The 23,195-nt window shown below is 36.4% G+C and overlaps 1 protein-coding gene across 6 annotated transcripts in view; it reads right to left on the bottom strand.

Annotated features, from left to right (window-relative positions):
- Positions 1-23,195, bottom strand: part of LOC139120741 (probable JmjC domain-containing histone demethylation protein 2C) — a 94,320-nt gene that overhangs the window by 25,346 nt on the left and 45,779 nt on the right. For 2 of the 6 annotated variants that reach the window (XM_070685280.1, XM_070685282.1), the window contains exons 2-3: positions 20,308-20,466; positions 9,882-9,998 (exon numbers count right to left, since the gene is read on the bottom strand). In XM_070685280.1, the coding sequence (XP_070541381.1) occupies positions 9,882-9,998; positions 20,308-20,466 (276 nt within the window). Of the gene's footprint in view, positions 1-7,573; positions 7,710-9,881; positions 9,999-12,830; positions 12,951-15,184; positions 15,336-20,307; positions 20,467-23,195 lie in introns of those variants that run through there. The other 4 variants (XM_070685284.1, XM_070685285.1, XM_070685283.1 and 1 more) reach the window with 3 other exon arrangements.

Here is a 23,195-nt window from a genome sequence, read left to right as displayed (position 1 = left end):
CCAGAACCTTACAGCAATGCACATTTCCTGCATACACACTGATAGATCCTGATGATAGCACATTGACTCCCTGTTTAATCTTCAGAAAGCACCTGGATGCTAGAAATTTAGGTACACTGGCCCTTCATGACACAAACCCTGTATAATGAATCACTTCTGTTAGTGGATTTATCCAATTATGTGGTCTCCTATCTCCTGCTACGCTCCTACCCTACTTTGACCGTCACATGAACTTGGATTTTACATCACTGTTTTCCCATATGGTTGATAATATTATGTACAGCAAATGAACAACAATTTACAGACTATTTGACAAATACTTTTGTCAATTCACAACATATGGCATTATTCAATAATGAACTCAAAATCCATATCCATATACAATGTAGGTGGCCCTACCATATCATTGAAAACAAGAGTTTGACCAGACTCTGTCAAAGGTAATATATGTTACATTTGTATGCCATTTAATGTGATATATCCAAGCTACAGACTGAGACTGGAATGCTTGAATATTTAATCAAGGTTTTAAAATAAGCTCAGTTATCAGATGCTATTTTAGCATTCGAAAACAACAGCTGTTCACATTGGATACAAGTGTGAGAACGCTACTGTAGAAATCATGCAAATATCACGCATACATTCACGTCAGTTCAGAGATTGTGTGAACTCTATATGTTACTTCCTACGCTTCAAATCTTTGAAAGGGATCATCATTTTTTCAAATAAGAAGTCTCACTCTCATTTAGAACCCCCAGTTGGAATTTGTAGAAGTCCATTTACACATATTATGATATAATCTATTTTGATTTTTAATGCTTGTCATTGATGTGAAGTACAATTGAGTTAAATGTCCTGTAGCAGGAATACTGACATAAACTGTGGGCATGACAATATAGAACAGAAGTGAATTGAGATACTATAAGCTTTTATCCAATACCAAGTCCATGCAACTACCAACTAGCAGAGTGAATACCATTACTTCACACTTGAGGAGGTAGATCAACTAAGTCTTCACAAATCAAAATATGCCCTTGGAAAATGGGACAGCAATCCTGACTTTGCTATATTGCCCGTTATTGGTAGTCCGGGCTTGAAGCAGAATAACAACATGAATAGGGACTGTGACCTAGCCAGAGGCTGGAAAACACAAGTACTCCCTGCAGTCAAAGAGTAATTCCAAGAAGCAGTACCTGTTCAATCTACCTATTTGTCACAACCAAAATTCAAATTTAAGTGTTCAATCTACTTGACCAAAATTTGAATATGTAGAAGTGAAACTGATTAGTGAATTGAGTGGAATACGGGGGTTGCCACCTGGATATCATCCATCAAGGATATCTAGATGCCACAGTCTGAGTGGATGACGTACAGAGATGTTCTGACAATGGCAGAAATGATTGAAAAGCAATACATTTCAGTGTCATCAGCATAGAATATGAGATGAAGGAGAGTGCTGAACAGCAACCTTTATCTCTCTTCAAATGTATCTCTCAATTCCAGTGACCTTCAATCATTCCATGAAAGAAATGGTCAAATTTGGCATCAGTGGATAAACCCTGCTCTGAGGTCCTATCTTATTGTAACTACTCCAAATCTGCATTGTGATAACTCTAACCTGATGGCCATCCACCGGAGTATAGAATATGTAAATTTAAGTTTGATTCTCCTTAAAGGGCCATCCATTCTAGAGTGCCCTAGAATAACTGATTAACTATATCTAGATGGCATTATCTACCCATATTTGATACGTGGTAGCACAAACCTTGAAGATCACCATTTATATCTCATCAACTTTTGACCTTTAACGGCATCTCTTAATGTATGATAGGTATGCTGCTTGCAGACAAGCAGGCAATTTATCCTTCTTTCCTGCAGATGTTGCATGCTTTGGCCCAAATACCACTCTGATTACATCAAAAACACTGCACACATGGCAACCATTATGACCTCAACAGTTCATTAGAAAAACAGTTTGCCTCCATTTGAGAAAGGAGTACAGTGTTTGTTAATATTACCACACAAATCACTGAAAACACTAAAACGTGTTCAAATTTGAGGTAAAGTGTTTGTTTATCATTTTTCGGGTTAGTTTTTGTTCAAAATATATAACAATTCTGGCCTGATCAGATTGGACCATGAAAACTCTAAATAAGATCATAAATAAATGATATGGTAGTATGATTACATAAACTTGCTCAAAGGTCATTTATCCACACAACTAGTAATCACACCTTATCTTGCCAATCACTCACAAAACAATGTTGAATTTTAACAGCCATTGATGCCACCTTACAAAGTTAATTTGAGTTACACAGATTCATTTCTTATTTCCTTGTTTCCCAATAAATGGCCAGGTATCTAAGTCAATAACATTGCACTAATATCTGGTTTTCCTTTCAAATTTCTATGTGTGGAACAGATTTGTGAAGCAGACCAATAGCCAGGGTCTCAATCAGAGATCATAACTGAATTATTCAACACTCAAAGTTTACTTGCAATTCTACATCTCTTTAGGAACAACATCCTCATGTAAGTATCACAATTCTCTCAACTCTTCATTAAAATTTGATAGTATTTCATATTGTGTCAATTAATTGTCTTGTTCTACTGCCAACATAATTCTTTGCTCTGCAAATCATCAGGTGACAAATGCCACAACTAGCTATAATCAAACTTTGACTCCTTTATGACAATTTTTCCGTCTCCAATTGTGCATATCCACTATACATATATAGAACTATTTGACCTTAGCAACAGTCAGGCCATGCCGAGAATATTCATTCACATGGTGGCATTATAGGCTTGCTTGTCATCTTGCGTTATCTTGAACAGCAATGTTTGCTGTGTCACATAAAAGTCTCCTCAATATCATGTGAGACATAAATTTCATTCCTGTACGACCCCTGACTGACTGTGTGACATTATACAGCCAACATCTTTTTACCTCACGACCAGAATACATTACCTGCACCAATAAAATGTTTTATGATATGGACAGAGCTAGCAAACTTTGGTATTTGCAGAAACTAGAGTATGGCGACACTTGTAAATATTGTTGTTGCCCTCTAAGAGTTGGTACACACCAGACAAGATTGAACAACGCCCACGGAAGTCATAAATAGTGTGGTCATTGCTTGGGGTGTGCCGCCATTGAAATGACTATGTGTGGACATTAGTACCCTTAAATATAACTCAGACTTCATTTGATATTCACAGCATATAGTAGTGCTACAGAGTTTCATAAATTATGGCTTTTTAACATGCAAGCTTTACAGTGCATATAATGAGCCCATTACTTCATGTTGCAAAAGTGAAACAAAAAATATGTAAACACTTAACATATAGAGATAAAAATGTCCTTATTGGCCAATGCAACATTCAATGATCTTATACTAGACCTTACATGAATAAATTATTTTCATTTCTGGTGGCAGGATTCTCAAAGCATTTACGATACTCCTGAATTTGACGTTTGATATAAATTTTCACAGTGGAAACAATAGAAAACTAAGTTGCTCATTGAACATACAAGGATTTTGAGGTTCTTTCTCAGTCAAAAATACATGAAAGAATTCATTCTGTGGTCGAATGAAAACTAAGTGTTAAAAATGTAGATTATAAGAAATGTGTATTAATTATTATTGAAATTTCTTGAATTTTTATTGAATGATTTCGCAAGTGTTACTGCTAATAAATATGGCCTTGTGCTATGAGTATTCAAAAACTGGTTGAAGGGAAAACAGCGACGGAATGTTCAGGTGAATTTTCTGATACCTTTCTAGAGATGAAACTGTAGATATTCCAGCTAAACATACATTGATAATATCTGTGCTATTTAGGGTCTGCTGCTATGTATACGTGCAGCCTCTTTATCGCAAGTAAAGGGTGTGAAATTTTTGCCACATCACTGGTATGGATATAAATAGAATTACCAATCTAATTTCCAGCGGCAGGTAACAGGTGGCTCCAATTTGTTAGGATCATTCATTGTCTGCATGACCTCATTTGCAAACTAATGATAAACAGATATTCAATAGTGCTGGTACTCATATACATATGCATGGTATCCTGGTATATGGATATATTTGATGAGATGAATCCGTATAAATAAATTCAGAATGTAACAGGTATACACTGAACAACAATGAAGGCCAACAGACACTAACATATGCAACAATATGTGGGAGGCAACAGCACTTTTAGGTAGGCAACAGCACTTTCACACATACTCTGTTGCATCAATCAAATCTCTAGATGGTGAAAAATCATTAAAAATATAGTAAACCATAAGAGCAAACAAACCAACAGTAGTCATTGAATAACCAAACCAGCATAAAGGCAAGCCTTTAGCAAAAGCAACGTCAATGATTCACAGAGTGTTGAATCACAGACAAGGTGGTTGAACAATGCAATTTGATACAGGAAATAGTAAATTAAATCATTTTGTCAACAACACTGACAGAATTAGAGAACTGTGGACATGTAACTTCCAGCAAATAACTCATAAACCACAACCAAATGGATCATGGGCAAACTAATGGAAAGTCCAGTACACTGATCATAGGAAACCCTTGTATGGTCAACAGCAAGTTAATTTAGATAACTGCAAACAGTATAATCATAACATGCAAGATCTTGAAGTTTACCTTTGAAGTAAATCATTTCAGTAAGGACACACACATTTTCAATCCCCTAATTTCATTGACCTCGCAGCTTCTTTATCATGGTATGTATATCAAGAAACTGACTTTTCTGTCTTGAAGTGAAGATAAGGAGTGTGAAAGTTTTTGAAACCATGAGAAATTATTATTTTTTTGTGATAAAACAAACAGACAACTTTATGTTGTGTTTAGTTTTCATAATCAGGTGATATCAATCATAAGATCAATAAATGTTTTGATAAATATTTCTTTTAATGTGAAATTTTATCACATTTTAGACTACTTTGATTCAAGTGCCGTCTGTAACAATGAATTTCACAAGTTTTCAGAATGGCTAACATTGTAACACATTTCAATTCTGACAGTCATTAGCTTAAACAATATTTTAATCGTTTTGTCTTTAAATGACATCAACTGATATGCTCCGATATGCTGGAACACCCTTGTTTTCCTTTTATGGATCCTGCCACACTTTGAAAAGTATGGGTTCAACTGAACCATAGTCTGGTGGCGTGGCTTATCTGTTCATCCATGCTGTACTTCAACCTTTGCAATAATACACCTGCATTGATGTATCACATGTGAAATGACAGCAAGACATGCAAATAGACTGTAATGCCTAGACCCTGATAAGGGGATAATGCGACTTTGTAACTACAGAGTAAGCCATAAAAGGGATTCACTCTGCCAACCGTACTTCTTTTATACTAAACCTGAAACACTATTTGGAACCAATATGGTGCATTAGACAACACTGAAATAGTGAGGACAAATTCAAACCCATTACAAGTAGGCTGAAACTAAAATTCTATGGTTAAAATTTTCTAATTTACAAAGAGGTTTTAAAAATAACTCATACAAAACGACAATACGATCAAGCTGTTGATATATGCAAAACATGTCAAAAATATCCACAAATGGGCAGTAAAGCCCTGAAATAATCTGTTTATGGCAGAATATACCTGCATAGAGACCACTAGCAGTAGCATGAAATATGCATGTAGTAAGCTATTTTTAAATTGCATTATTCATTATGCTCACTTTCACTTGTCATTGTCGTTGACACGATAAGTAAAAAGGAACGGGTCAGAAACTCAAAACTACATTTTGTGGCTATCAGTGTTCAAAATAACCAAAATTTTGAAGGCTTTAAAGTGAAAATGGATGTAAATTAGCTCGTGCTAAATTTAATATAGGTAACATTCTGATGTTACTCTTATCACATTAAAAATCATTACATGAATGGAAGGTCAAAGTCTTTTAGACAAGATCTTGTTTTAATATGACAACAATGTGATTCATTCTGGCGGCATTAAGTGTTCTGCACTAGGAGGTGTTGCTCTTGAAAAGGGGGTGGGCTCCATTTATCGCTCAGTATGTACACTTACGACCCCATTTCACTATGTCCTGTCTGACCTCTGGTGACCCTCACAAGAAGACTGATTTCCCCTGTGTACACAAAGACAGCTGCAGGATATGGTAAGGGAGAACAAAGTCTATCACAGCTAGATCACAACAGAAACACTGCCCTAAATTGCTCTCAGTGACATAGCAACTATCTCTAGATTTGTTATGTCAGGGGTGGACCCATGAACACATTTCATAAACTGTAGATAGATGGATGGACAAAAGCCACACTTTGTACCCATAATCTGTTATCATGGCAATATTAAAGACAGTGATAATGATATTTTTCTTGACTTTGAACAACTGATACTAATAGATAACAACTAAGAATCAACATCTATTCATAAACCTCTTTTTCCCCCCAAATTTATTTATATATATACAGATAGAAGACTGTAAATTTCTTCCTTGCATTAAACAAACTTTCTGTGTCGTTTTATCTCGTCACGGCTGGGTTTTTCCCAAATTCCACTTCAGATGTTTGAGCACGTAATCAAATCAAATCTCTTAGGTAAAGGCTCACGGCAATAGCTTTTCAGTTGGCTGCTTCCCAAGGACAAAGGATAAGATCCAAGCATCTTCAAGAAAGATGTTTTCTCACTGCATGCCAGACCATTGTACTGACATGCATGCTAACGCAGTTACCAGCATTGCATGCAAATACAAACACACCTTTCAACACATTGGTCACAAGCGATGACGCCATCGCCATCACCCGATACATGGGGATGTTTTTCTGCAATCCTTCCTATTAAAGGCTTTGTTTGCCGGCACTGAGGGCCTTTCACAGTAAATGCAAACCACATTTTGGGGTTTCATTTGAATATGAATGCCACTGAATTGCCTGACAAAACATATCCTGTCAGGAGGGTTTTCTTTGTCCTTTGCTTCAATGTAGTTATCGTGACTTCCGGCTGATATTGCATCTACACCCTCCTCGCTATACGACTTGAATACATAATTTATCAAAGTTAGCTTGGATTACCAATCACTTATCAGATAAAAAAACACGGCCATTGTTAAAAATAGCCTAATCTGATGATAATGCAAGTCATTCTAGGCTTTGCATTTTTTTGTTTGTTTCATTTCCAAATTTTGATATGTACTCATTTGATGTGATGTCAGCTAAGCTTACAGGGTACCATGAAATTATGGTGACTGGTAATGGCAATGATCATTATCTAATTGTTTTGATAGTGTACTTGAAATCTGTTATTAACATACTGCATTGTCTATACCAGCTGATGCACTGTAAATCCTGTCACTGAACTGGTATCAAATAAGTTTTCAAATACATGTAATATCCCAGAATATGTTAATACGACTTCATGCCTTTTACCCGCTTTTCCAATACCCATGGATGGTAGCAATAGCAAGAGCACTGAACAGGCACACCACATGGTCCATTGATCAATGGCACAGCATCCGTGCTACACCTTGCTTAATCCTCCAAAATGTGGCTCAAAGCTCCATGGAAGTTTGGATATCAAAGAACAACCTACCTCTTCGGGACTGTAGAAAATGCTTCCAATGCCGATTGATTCAGTTTGGTGGTCAAAAATCACCTAAAATAGGTCTTTGCTGTCTCTGAGAATGGAGCGGGTCGACATGTGCTGCGTGAAGCCAGTTAATATGCAGAGAGCCAACTCACAGGAAGGTCACACACAGACCCTATTCACATGCTAATTCGGCCTCTGATAGCGATGGTTAACGACCCAGTGAACTCTCCACATACTTGAATATAACACATACCATTCATTGTGGTCACTCTTAATAGTTTGTGTATTGTACTGTGGTCTTGCATACTTTGGCCGCAAAACACTAGACACGTGGACATTCGTGGTTATCACTGTCGCACGTAGTCCCATTTCGTGGTCTCTCACAAACATACATAAATCAAAGGAGCCATGGGGCAATATTGGTTTTCTGATTGACTCGATAGAGAAGTGATATTTTGCATTAAATGACATCATTAAATGACAAGTCTGAAGTGTTTTCAAACGGAAGCATGGTTCTGAAATTCTATGCCTACTTTCCTTTTCCTAGAAGAAAGTTACATAATAGTATTTCTGATACTTTTTTTCATCGACAAAAAAACCAAAAAATTTTCACATCTATCGCCGGGATGTTCTACACTACATCTTGCTTTAAAAAGACCTGATTAATAGTTGATGTTCACAACTTCTTTATAATGGCATCCATGTTTACAAGCTAGTTACCTTTGGGATTGAATCAATTCTACAGTAATCTCTACTTTGCAGTTTATGGTAGTCCAGCTAAAACCATGATCAGATACAGTCACCAGGATCTGAACACAAATCCCTGCAACGCTACCACTCATCCACAATCTGTTTGGTGCATCACGAGAAAGGAATTTGTTGTTTGTCAGCGCAGACCAACAGCTGTGATGCCCAACAGAGCAATGGAAAAAATATCACAAATTGTCAGGGAGTACAAACCGCAAATACTTAGACACCACTGATCTCCAAGCTCAGCTTTCTATAAAATGCTTTCAATGGTCAACACATGACTTATCTTCTTATCAGACAACATGGATAATGTGTACACACAATCACCTCATTAGCATATAACTGGGTACATCCAGGTACATCTGCGAGAACACCCATCTGTGTTACTGGCATTATATAAAACAATGATTTATATCATTGAACTTGCTGTATATCTACCATTGTCTGACTTTTTAAGTCTCAATACAGTCTTGATTAGACGACTTTTCATAAATGATGTCCAACTATGTTAGTATTGAGGTATATTATGATCAAGGGCATGTCAACTGGACCACCCACACCACATTACGGTCACACTGTACATTAGAATTTTCTGGTGCAGGAGCTAACAGAGAAATGAAATGCTTTAAAATTGTCTAATTCTCAGAAAACACAAATTTAAGATTTGACACAATACAATCACAATCCTATCAGCTTTCTGGAGGTTGCTGAGTTGAATGTGAAATGGCTCAATTTTAGATTGTAATTTTGGATAGATTGCAAATAACATTTGAAAACCATTAACAACCTCTGTTTTTTTTGCCGTTCAACCGTTTATGCTTCAGTCATACTAAATCATGTCACGGCCAAATACATTTGAAGACCTATCTGGCAGACATTTGATAAGAATGTTTTCAAAGCAGTCATTTTAGCTCAATAAGAAACACAGATACACACATGTATTCACCCTTCCACCGTATTATTCTGGTAAACATTTATCAAAATTTTTATATGATATAGATCTAGAAGTGGTGTTGCCATGCACAAAACAGGCAACCAGGCTTGCCACTGTGCATTATGGGTAAAGAAAAGAGTACATCTATCTGCAACAATGAACACTTTCATTGGTAATGGATTTGTGTCAGATATTATACACCTACGCAACAACTCATGTCTTGATCAACATACACCCACACACAGTTGATTGTATGTTCATTCAACCAACCACACTCATTTGCTTTGTCAAATAGACTGAAACGCATAAATACACAATTCTTCTGTCATTTTCATATTGGAAACACAATTGACAAATCATGTCTTTGAATGTCCAGGGATGAATAGATAATGTAATATTGCCTGCTATGTTATGTACCTGACAATGTACTGGCAGTACACTATCATGCAATGCAGTCATGACCTGTTTCGTTTTCTGACAGGTCAAATGTCATCCTTATTTCTGAAATGAGATTATTTCATTGAACAATGGCAGCATCTATAGATACAAAGTAAAGTACATGCACTATCAAATCCCAGAGGAACAGACTGACGTCATGACTCCAGGTAGAAATAATGGCCCACTCACCTCATACACTCTGGTTTCACCTTCTTGGACAAATTCCAACTGTTTATCAACGCAAAACTGGAGTGGGATTTTCTTACACTCTCTGAGGCCTACTTTGTCTTCAAGGGTTTGGAAACTCTATAGAAAACAAGATAAAACCACATAAATTAATTTCTTCCTCTCCATGGAACTACATCTGTCAGAGAAAGATACTGATTCTAAACATATTTTTGCACATACACTTCACATTACCATTTCACATTCATACAAATTACACTGACCCCATCTCCTGTTTGCTCACCTATTGAAAGGTTTCTGGTCTCCTATAGAATGTTCTTTACAAAGTGTCAATGACAGGAACTGACCTCTGACCCAGTCACGGACAAAATTTTTAAAGGAAATGCCGCCCCCCCCCCCCCAAAAAAAAAACAAAAAAAAAACAACAACAAAAAACAGAACTGCAATAATCACATATGATACAACAATGATGGTTCAGTTATGACCATTAGAATGAAGACAGGATAATTCCAACATAATGTATTTTTCCACTTGCACTGTAGGTATTTGGGTTTATTTTTTCATTGCAAAAGTTGTCTATGCTTGTAGTGAATAGTGGCAAGGGTGTCAGGTTGACAGCATAGAGAATGACAAACATAAGACAAGTATTCTAATGAATAAGCAAAGCTGTAATGCAGCAGATGGAAAGAGATTGAATCTGTGAGTTTCAAATCCCTTGATGATAACACTACATCAAATCAATCATTACTATTTGAAGTGTAATGGCCCTCAAAGGAAGATTGAATTCTTGAATTGCATCAGCTCATTTTCAACAAGGAAAGCATTTGGCAATTTTGTTCACCAGCAAGCCATACACAAATACTACATTGCATACCACCGCCAAAAATTAATTTCATCTTTCTTTCAATAACTTGTAACACAACAACCTAAGTCTTGAATATCTTGAATTACTGAAATCATAACAATTTAACAAGACATCAGTAAGGTAACATTTGTTTCATTTTGTCTCATCATTTTGTACGACTATGTCTGATGAAGTCCTGAAGAGGTTAGTCATATTTCAGTAACTCATCTTACCAGAACGCATGGCTATGACCATTGAAAAATAAATGTTAACCCTAGTAGCTTTCCCCCAAAATTGGTGTTTAAATTAAAATACAGTAACATTACACGCAAATCGAGATTCAAGTTATCTAAAACTCATATCAGCTACACTACTACAAAGTTTTTTACATTACAAAGATATCATCTGTTCATCTGCTATAACTGTCAAATAATCCCACATGCATACACTTCATGATGTCGACCATAAATTTCACTACAAGACATTTCACGTCACTCTAAATTATTGTTTCATTGAGGTCACCATCTTGTAAACCTATATTGGAGATGTTTTTCCCATATTCAGAATTCACTATCTTGAATTCTTATTTTGCTGTATTCCAAAAACTTGATCGCTAAAGTATTGAATGGGTGACATATTGATGATTTCAACAAACTAACCATGCTTTCTCAGTTTACTAACAAGAGTGGAAAAATGTGCTTTATCAAGATGACACTGTCATGTAATACTGTTGTGGTTTAACATCCTTTTTTAACTACGTATGAACTTCCGAATGCTATTGCTGGCAGGTGTGCGACCCCACACATATAGATTAAGATGAGAAAGTGATTTACCTAGACAACAAAAGATAGAAACCACAAGAATGTACCCTAGTAATTGAACGGCTGAAAGTTATATAACTAAACTCTGAAAGATAGCTCTACACAGGTGGATGTTGACTTACAAAGACAAATCAAGAACATTTGATTGATCTTTTCCAGAATCAAGATGGACCTTCAGGAAACCAAAAGTACAACATACACTATAATATACATGTAACTAAGTATCCAAAACTTTACACAATTCAGATGTTGAGTCATAGCATTGATTTACACCATCATGGCTGATCTCTTATACCTTTACATTAGGTTTATGATCCACAGTTAAAGGGTGACATTTTCTTTAACGTTCCACTATAACATATGTTTTGCTGGTTTTAAAACATGAATTGGTGTACACAGTGATCACTAAATCACCTCTAAATTTCTGGCACTAGTGAATTCTTTGTTGTGGCAGTAAATTAAGTGAAGCAATGTGCAATGCAAATATGCTGCAACCAAAATGATTGTAGGAAACAAGGTGCCTGCACAAGCCCTCCTAGGGATTTACAAATTGCATTCTACCTTTGACCCTTCTGAATTTCATTACATAAACGTGCTTGGAGACAAATCCACTAGCCTCCCAGGAGGAGGCACCTTCATGTACCAATATTTGATGTAGGATCACGTAATATTTACGCTGGTTAACCATTGACAACCACTCAACTATCAATGGCCACAGATCTATCCATCATTACTGATTCTTGACCTGCACTAATTTCAGAAACAGAAGAAGTCATCAACACTGATAATAAACGTAGATACATGAGGTACATGCGTCTGCACACCTATGATGAATTTGTTATGGCTAGATGATAGTACACAATATTTCCTGTCATGGGAGATACATATCATTATGTCTCATGCTTCATCACATGGGTGAACGCGGTTTGCAAGGTTATAAAGGTCAAAAGGTCAATCCCTGGTACAGGTACCACCCCTTCCACGAGGCAAACATGTAAAATGTTTTTTTTTCCTATTTTGCTAACTGAGATGTGCCTCAAAGTGCACTGATGTAAGCTGTAAAGTTGCTCAAACCATCACACAGTAATTTACACCTAAACATTATCCTTTTCCACTCTTGTTTCTAATTCCCCACAAAACAACAAAACTGGGAAGAACAAAATCACAGACGAGGGGGGAATTTGGAAGGCAAATGAGATTTGGATGAACACTGGGGTATTTGCAAACGCTATTGAAGCAGTAGATCCTTTTTCTAGGGTCTATGTAGAAACAAAGCAGGCCACCCACCTGCCAACTACAGAGATGTTTCCTGTCACCTAGCACGCAGTGAATGTGATCTTTAGCACAGTGGGATAAGATCACATGACAAAGGTCAAACACATGACAGGTCATGTCTGGGACTCTGTATGATAGGGGTGTTGTTTGACAGATAAAAACAGGTTGTCATGGGGTGAACCATTAGATCTTAAGGGGGGGTCCTTCAAATTGAGGGGAAAATTCCAATTGAAAGAAAGCAGAGACAGACAAAGAAACAAAATAATGAGTAAAGTTTGCATAGAGTTAAAAACAAAAGACAAAGTATGGAGTAAGAAAATGTCTGTTTACAGTGTGATAATTTCTAATGCTGGAGACAGTGTTTACATTGAGTTTCTCTGATGATGGATACAATACTCACAAGAGCAGAGGTCCCCTTTGCCGCAGTAATGTAAATGTTATCATCAACATTATATGAGTATGGTTGACTGACCTTGTGATTGGATTGGCCATCTCCTATTGTCCATTAGCAAATGATAGTATATTCATTCCCTTTTGGATGGTGAAAATATGGTCTTAATATCATTTTTTGTGGTGGAATCATTTGTATGATATTTTAGTTTGGATTGCTAGAATAGAATAAAACCTACATGTATAAATTTTTTGCTACACCTAAAATCTATTGTTCCCTGACTGTCTATATACATTTGAGAAACCATCTTTACAATAGGGTATATTTTCTGAATTTGATGATTTCGATTTGAAAAATACATTGCTACCTACTGGTTTAAAGAATTACTGACTTCACAGGGTAGGTTTGCATATGCCATCTCTATCATGATCTACACTAGGTGCATTCCTGCAGGTTATATCCCATTCCCATTTTGTGATAATCATGTATCCCGTTTGTGTACATGTTTGTTTATTTTAAAATCAAAATCTTATAGGTGCTGGTACATTGTAACATATTAGGCATTTTGGTAGAAAGGTGAAAAATATAACCATCAGTGTAATTGCGGATATCAGGGTGTCACATACAAAAGACGGAATGTTTTTCTGAATATAAAAGCCATTATAATAAAGGCTAACCAAATTTTTAGCATAAAAGGTGCCATAAAATCCATAGCAAATTAAAGATCTGGGTTGCTTTGATCACTTTTTCACACATAATACAAGGATAAATTTAACTGAGTAGCAAATGGCAAAGACAATGCTGCCGAGTAAATTTGAATTATGAGGATGACATCAAACCAGGTAACTATGGGCTTATCATTTCACAATATTTGCCATTTATCAGTCAGAGCAGCATCTCAACAAACATGTGTGGGTGGACAGAGATAAATGACTTTATGATTCAAGTACAGACTAATTCTTCTCCTTTGTCTGGGCTTCCATCTTTAGTGGTGATAATCAGCTACATAGTGCATGATAACCTTGTCAGGTTCTTTCCCATGGGTTTCAACAACGACAAACCCCTGTACTTGTCATAATGGCTCCAAGCCTTCAAGGTACCATCAACAGATATCAAGCCGCCTTTTCAGCACTGACGTCAATGGCTCTTGCCTTACATAAATATTACATTTCATGAAATGTTGCGATGGCTTCCGAGAACCGACGCATGAATAATTCAGTACTTAGATACATGAAGTGTACCAGGAGTCAATTTTCTGTACAATCAATTCCCCATTGTCACCTTTTGCAATTTTCAACATAACAGTCATGAGAACACAAACCAGTTAATTGGTAGAAATAGCCATAATCATTTTTCATCTTTTCACAGGCATCATGTTGGGTTTGCTGCAGTGACATTAGCAGGCTGACCTTGAAACACACTTCTACCTGGTCAAAAATCCTCTGTAATCTGCTATAAAATATGGTGTCACAGTACAGCCCATTTCCATATCACTTGAAAAATATAATAGTCTATAAAAATAGTGATAAACATAAAATCACATAAAACCGCTACAATATAATAAAATCCCTGAAGAAATAAAGGCATGTGATGTCATGATACATTTCACATATCATCATTAATACATTAACTTCAAAAGATTTCCTTCATATCAATATTTAATGAACACAATAAAGACAACGACCTCTATATCACGACTGAAATACACGATATGGACATATTTCAGAGAGCTCCAGAGAACAAAACATAGGTATCAGTTCAGTAAGTCAGTTCAATACATACCTTATTCAATTGAAGCTATCGTTTCCCACTGGATATAGACAGGAGGGGAAAACACTTATTATTCAGTCAAGCAGAGCAAAGAACATTGATGTCAATAACAGTGTTGGATATTTCAAGGACAGATGACTGCCCGCCTGGTAAATACACAATTGCTGGCATCTGTGCATATGTACATAATAATCCTGTATCTTACCTATTAGGAACTCTCTTTCAAATCGTTGCGGATGGCTCTTTGTGGATTGTTACAGGAATTGCTTGATTCTATTTAGATGTGCCTATTCACAGAGAGGTTATGCAGTTGACACTAGATTGATAACGCTTTGATCACGGTTGTCTAGTGGAATAACATTCACTGACTCCCCAATCAGACTGAATGTAATCTGCCATGAGTAGGATAGTACAGCACCATTGAGTGGGGTGCTATTTTTAGAAATCTAATTACATCTTCTGCGTAACCCATCAACTGGATGCAATTAGTGTTTTCAGCGCTGCTGGTCTTCACAGCCCAGGGGGAATTTTCAGGATTGTCTGGCAATAATGTGAAACATTCACAACACAGCGCATCCCTTGCTTTGGCCCAGCACCTCCCTGGTAAAATTTGGAATGATCTTAACAGACTGGACAAATTACAGCAGACCGCGGTACGTTGGTTTTGTGACATCTTAAAGTGATAGATGTGATGACAGCAAAAAAAAAAAAAGACTTCAGCTTTGCAGGTTTGCATTCAATCAAGCAAGCCATGGAGATTTTTCATCCACAAATAAATCACAGCAAACCAGACAGACACATTCCACAGCTGCCCTTAGCCAAGGAGATGCAAGTTGTAAATTGATATCTGTCTTTTTGACCTGCTTTTGCCATTACAGACTTATTATTTTTGAAATAATCAATTCAGGGCCATCAATGCTACATCTTTCCGTGGTACATCAAAAATACCTCCTGAATAGAGTAGCCAAATAAAAAGCAGCATTCATGTGAATGCACTTTCAAAAACAGTCCATACACATTCCCTTGAGAGGATGTCATTTGCAATGATGTGACAGTAAACTGGTAATTTTCAAGACTGGAGATTACAACTACGCTTCTTTCACCAAAAGGTTAGATTTTGAAAACTGATAGAAAAATAGACAAACAGTAGGGGTTTCATCCTTGCCTTCAGCTAGCTGTCACACGTAGGCAATGGAAATCACATAGAGAAGGACCATGACGTATGTCACCATGGTAACTGTTGACCCTTTGAAGTGCTGTAAATGTAACTCCCACAGAGAGTGCAATGTTGAATGTAATCAGCTTATATTCTGAGACACAACCCAGATTTTCAAACATCTTTCTTGATGTGAACTCAAATCGATCGTTATTTCTTCTCACAATGTTGTTACCATTGGCTTTTTGAAAGCACCATACTGTATAAATGGAAATACGGGCACAATAACAACACCTTGGACAGGTGACACATGTCACCTGTCAGTGTATGTCACTGATGATAATATCTGCTATATATAAAACTTACCTTTGGTCTTATCATGAAATATCATGGCGTACCTACACCTGTATTCAGAAAAACAGCACACTCTAGTAGGTCTTTACGTGACCTTTGAGGAATGAGTGCTGTACCTTGTTCTTTCTTTCTTTCTGTCTTTCAGCGCCCAAAGTTTCCACTAAATGTATCAGTCTTGCTCCTCATCCCAACCCCTTCCAAACTCCCTTCAGTTTATTATTGATGAAAACAACTGTATATGATCTGTAGTATCACTATACATGAATGCAAACTCTCCAAAAACTGGTTTGTATTTCATACATGTAACCGCTGCAAACAAGCTCTAAAAACACTGACATTGTATTTGTGATCACATGCAAATCTTGCCTTTAAATTTCCAGCGTAGCAATCTCCACCTACTTCACTTACCCAAGCACTCTCTTAAAGAAATGTACCCTCCTTTCAGAGATTTTTCTGTCTAACCATGCATGTCAACTGACAGAATACAATGGATTCACTAGTATGCCTGCTGGGGTAAACTCACTCTCTTCAAGACGTGCCCTACTTTAATAGTATGTGTACATCATGCCAAAGTATTTTCATTTTACATTACTTCCTTGTAACATTCAATCTTAACCTCTATACTCTCATTACTCTCCGGTAATGGCTTTCTTTGACCATGGTAACCTTTATCCATAGAATTGAAAGCTGATATACCATGGATGATATTTCATGAGTTTTGCAAAGTCCTATTCCACTGTCACTATGTATTGGTAAAAATATTACCATGTACTGTTTGGCTTTCAAATCTCTGCCCTCAGTGTGTAATAATACTAAGTTAATTACATCATTGTTATTCATAAAAGAGATCATACTTCTTTTTCTCAAAGTGGATGACTAAAGAAACTATTTGACATTCACACATGATGAAATAAATCCCTGATCTTGATCACCTTGATCAGTTCAGCTATAAAAAAACAGCCAGCAAAAATAATTTAAATTTGAATTATTGGTCCCTGTGGTGCATTCTTGAAACTCCTAGGATGATACAGCTTCATCAATTTTGCAAGTTAAATGAGAATACAGGCTCCAGCAAGCTTTGCTCAGGTCTTGCATGTCAAGGCTAACTTGCTTGACAGGAATTACACCACTTTTTTCAAATGGTTCTCATGATATCTGCCCTCTGGTAACCTTGTTACCCCAGGGCAGACATAAAATACAGTCCATGAGACATGCACTTTAGCTATTTACTGCAAAATACTGTTCAGTGTCTGTGTACAGCATTAATCTTCTAAGCATCAATTATTTAGTCTCTGCCACCCACACGCAATGTAGTTTTTTTAATATCGTTTATTTAAATAGAGGCTTATGAGCAAATTTGCACCAATTTTTCCACTATGTCATCTATACATATGTACATGCATATATTACATGTATGTTTCCAAAAATAAGTCGCATTGTTCCCATTTCATTTTCACAAGAATGCCACTGTCATGAGTCAGTATGACTGATGTAAACACACCATAAAAATGCAACTTACAAGAACATGTGAAATATGGACACTGAACTGGACAATGGCAATGACAATCTCTTAGTTAAAAACATTTCAGCTTATTTAATATACTTTAAAACTCATAAGTAAAGACAAATAATGAACTCTTTACTTACAAAATCATTTTATTTCTTAATATGACAACAATATGGCTGCATATGCCATTACCTGCCCACAGCTAACTATTGTTTTTCTAATGACATAATAAAAAACTTTTTCTTATAACATCGCTAAAAACTTTAAAATGTTCACAAAAACTGATGATGACAGAAATTCACATACAAAACTCAATCACACATTCTTTCTTCATGGTATTTTATTACTCTACAATAATATTACAGTGCTAAGTTTATTACAGATTGTCACATACCAAGATTTTTTCATCAGAATAATTGGTATGTAAATCTGATCACAATTATTTATGATACAGCCATTTGTAATTTGTGCAAATAAAATACCCATATATATGACAATACTAATATTGTAATGCCATAGATTCCTTGTTGTAGCATGGTGTGGAAATTACAGTTCCTCAAAAAATTCTTCAGTGAGAACAACCAGTGTAAAATCTGAGGTCTCTTTCAAGGAAGGAAAAAGTCCAATAAGACAGTGCACATCGGCAAACTTGAACTGATCTTTCACCTGAGTTGATAGAGCATCCAAACTGAATTTGTGGGACATGGTTAAAAATCCTACACGTCTTTTTTTCAAGCCCAAAAATATTTGTTGTATAAAGACAATCAGATATTGTTTTACGACTTTTCTACTGTGACTCGGTGTGCGTGCGTGTGTGTGTGTGTGTGTGCGTGTGTGTTTGGGTCCGCATGTGTATGTGAGTGTACAGAGATAGACAGAGTACAGAAAGAAACAGACAGCAAAACATTTACACGTGGAATGTGGGTGTGTTTGTGCAGACGTGTGACCTGAAGGTGTCTAACTAGCCATTTAAACTTGTAATTTAGATTTGTATGACATCCATCGAGAGAATACAGCGCCACCACAGCTGAACTGGTGTAGAGGTTCAGTTGTCGCTAGTACATGAATGAAAATAAAGTGAAGATGAAATAGGAATACTTCCAGTTTCTGTGAACACCAGCTACTCTCACTGCTTGTAATCAGACCAATAAACTTTGTCTTCATTGAGCACAATACAGCAAATACAAAATGGCTATGATGATGAGAAAGTATCATAAATGAATATTGACCCACACGAAAATGAACCTAACAAAGAATATCCATTAGTCTATTTCCAGCAAAGCCTCCATAATTGCAAGCAACAGGAATGCAAATACCAGACAGGATTATTGTAGAATTGTTGTTGATGATCTGACTGGCATGCAACAGCTGTACAGATCTCACTTGGTCATCTTAACCTGAATCTTGCAGTAAAATTTGAAACCAAAAGTGTTCCTTGCCAAAAGGATATGACAGGGAGGACCACGCCATCCCCTGTTCTTGTTCTAAATGCAATCTATTCACAGGCTAATTTAAGGAAACAAGAATGCGGTAAATGTTTTCACTTTGCCTAAAATTCATGGGACAGACTGACTTAACTTACTACAGAGCTGTTTGAAAAAAAATGAGTATGTTTATTAGTCACAGAGTGGATGTAAGTCTATTATGGTACAACAACATGAAGCATAGAACACTGAGGGCACTTACATGTCAGTATTTTATTATTTTTATATGATGGGGCAAGCATATCGAGATGGGATTCCTGCATCAAACTTCATTATAACAAGCTTGAACTAAGTTCATGCATATGACCTTTGGACAAGAGACGGTAGTACAATTGTTACAAACAAAAAACAACTGATTTAATCAAGGCTTTGAAAGACAGCCAACAAGTATCAAGTTGACTGGCATATTTATGAGAAAAACCTCTTATCTTGTTATGTATTTAGGGCACACCAGGAGGTAGGTTCAATGTCTGAACTCTTTTCACAACACACACGCGTACACTCTAAATTTTGACCAAAGTGACCTACATTTCATACCTACCCACAGCTTCTTCTTTCATGAAAACATTTGAAGAATTTACCAATATCATGAAATACCATGCAATTGATGGATTCACTTACTCACTCAATGATAAAAGTACTCTCTTTGCAGTGTCCAAAATAGTACAAGTTTTCCGAAAAATGAATCTCTTCCTTTGTGTGGCATGACTGGAAAGCCACGTTTGCAACTGATGGTTGTGAATCCATCTTTTTTTTTTGCAAGAAAGATCAAATTCAGACATGCCTGTAAATCAACCCTATCTAAATTACCAGATGTTCAAACTCACCAAAGCTGGCCACAGTATTGTATTACCAGGCCTGGAAGAAAATGGATCTGTCCGCTGACCCCAAACGAGGGACTTCTCAACCACAAAGACTTGATAGCTGTTGTCATGAGGCCGCAGCCACTCTCTCCTCTCCAAGTCATTATCAAACTCCACATAAACCTATACAAAAGCAGACAATAGAAATAATGATCATTGAATGAATCAGGAACAAACAATGCACACCACTTATCAGTGTCGTAAAAAATGAACACCACTGTAAATCACATGACTTTCGACAAATAAATCTCATTGAAAATGCAAAACAATCACAATGGGTAAACTTAAAATTATTTTTATTCAAGGGGCAGTGAGGTTAGATTTTAATTTCAAGTTCCCTACAGGGCTGATGTATATGACTACAAATTACTGCGCTGTGCACTCTTCTTGTCGGGGACACGGTCAAGGACACACCTAGGATAATAGATTTTGCTATTCGTTCACATGACCCAGCCACTATGTCTTTTGTTCCCCTGCAGAAGAAAATCTCCATTGACATCTTATCAATGCATGGTCTGCTCAGTGGTGGCCCTACAGTGACAGCTGCAGGATTTCCATACACTTGAGCTGCACTCAGTCTCTCACCAGACTTGTGTCCACCCAGATCAAAGTTCCAACATAGCTGTTTACTCTATGGCGGTTACTGTTTTACAAATATTTTTATTTGAGTTATATTGTAAAACTCAAGTCTCTTTGATTCTCCACAGGTTCTATTGCAGAGGAGAACAGTAATACAATAATGCTGTTCAACTAGGAAAATAACAAGCTTTCACATTTATGGAATCACATCTTCAACGCATACAGAAAACACACTACACATCCTTTGATTTTTCCCTTTGTGTACTATAAAACTGCGACTCATGTTAAATGAAAAAACATGCACACAGATAACTATATTTATGAGGTAATCTGTAGCAGTGAATCCATATCAACTAGACAGGTAGTGTGCGTCATAACAGCAGCTGCGTTCAACAAAGACTCATTTCCTTTTTCTCATTTTTATCCTTCATCTGTTATTTGAAATATGATTGGCAGGCTGCACTTTAGCCATGCATGTCCTTGAAGCTTACCACATGTAAGCACGTTCTCAACCGTACATTAATTTTTTTCCTGCTACATCTCAATTGCAGTAAGCTGATGGAGCCCCAAGGTATCCTTGCACAGAGAGGATAAAGCTTTTTTATAATGCCAAGACTTCCTGGGAAAATCGTGACTTGAAAAGAACACTTATGCGGCTACCATGGAGACAAGCAGACTACAGCAAAATAATTAATCTATGGAGTGGTATATTCTCGTGATGACTTTCAGAACATGAACAACAAGTAGTTTCCAACATCAAATATTAATGATACTCACGTTCACATACATGTGGAATTGATAAAAAATATCTGTATTCAGTCAGTCATGTATACTATTAAGCAACTGGTACAATTATTGCAAAATCACACCGGTAGAAATGTACAGCTGACTGATACATTGCAAATACTTCATGTACATCAAAAATCAATATTTCATTTGTGTATTTCACCAATATTCAGTGTCTTTTTGATAAAGTTACATTTGTGTGTCTTTGCTGTATATGTTATGTTGACAGATGATATATATATTTCAATGTTTGTTTGCACCGGTAAACTTGTCTCTGTTGTTTTTGTACGTTATGAGAGTTGAAATAAGTTGACATAAGAAGCCTTTTCTCTGCATAAAATCAGCAAGTCTTTGTAAAGGTAAATGGAAACCTTAATTTAATAAATTAATGAGAAAAGTTGGCAGACTTATTACATAAGAGAAGAGATTCATAGAGATACAGCACACACATTGTCTTTTGAAGGATTCATAGATTGGACTGATGCATGGATATTTGAATATTTATTTTAGCAGTGATGGTACAATCCTGGCAAACAGCAAGCACATAGTGACAATGTCTAATTTATGTGACAAGCATGTGAGAAAAGGTGTCAGGAACAAGATTAAGGTGTTGAAGGAACACATGCAGATTTGAATGAGATAGCTTTAGCACGTGAGAAATGTGATACCACAAAAAGTAAATATGTTGGACACCTTGAAATTTATGACGGCAGATCCTATTCTGAAGAATGGAATGTATCCATGTGTAACACAGTTCTGTAATTTATAACAACTGCTCAATTCCTTTCTTATCTAAATAAGCATTGATAGGTGTATACTTTTCAAAAATATATGTCTGTTCTATTTATTCTTAGACTATTTGATCTTGGAATGTAGACATCTGAGATGACAAATGGTTGGTGTTATTATGCTATTCAATAAAACGAAGTTTCCCTTTAATATTCCAACAAGGTTCATCCCTAACTCTCACTATCAGGTCAGGATGGTTAATTGCAGGGAAGTAGAGATGTCGCACATTACAAATATGACTAACATGAATTTGGTGTTTATCATGGACTTGACCTGATGATAATTTTGTGTATTGCCACACTGTGTGTGACAATATTCTACTACTAGGGTATCTTGATTATCACCGGTACATTGATTTTGAATGACTCGACCAGAGGATGGTTGCTATAACTTTCATTTGTATGCATGCAGCATGTCACATGATACTAGGCAAGTCAAAATTCCTGGCTAATGTGATAAGATAGCTAGTCAGTATAATTATACTGGAACAAAATGCCAGAAGGTTAACATGTATGCATTAATATTAAATGATCTAAACCTTGACAGAATTTTTTTATAAATTTGATCTTATAACTTTCTTGCATATCTTTATCAGCTAGATATCATCAAGTATGCAACATCCCTTCGACATTTCTGTGGGTCTAGTATTACATGTGAAAGTTTCAAAGCTATCAGGTCAGTGCAAGAGGAAGATAAAC

Source organism: Ptychodera flava, chromosome 20 (assembly GCF_041260155.1).
Source record: "Ptychodera flava strain L36383 chromosome 20, AS_Pfla_20210202, whole genome shotgun sequence".
Classification (NCBI taxonomy): domain Eukaryota; kingdom Metazoa; phylum Hemichordata; class Enteropneusta; family Ptychoderidae; genus Ptychodera; species Ptychodera flava.
Note: the sequence above shows the minus strand (reverse complement) of the source record. Positions and strands in the feature narration are given on the sequence as shown.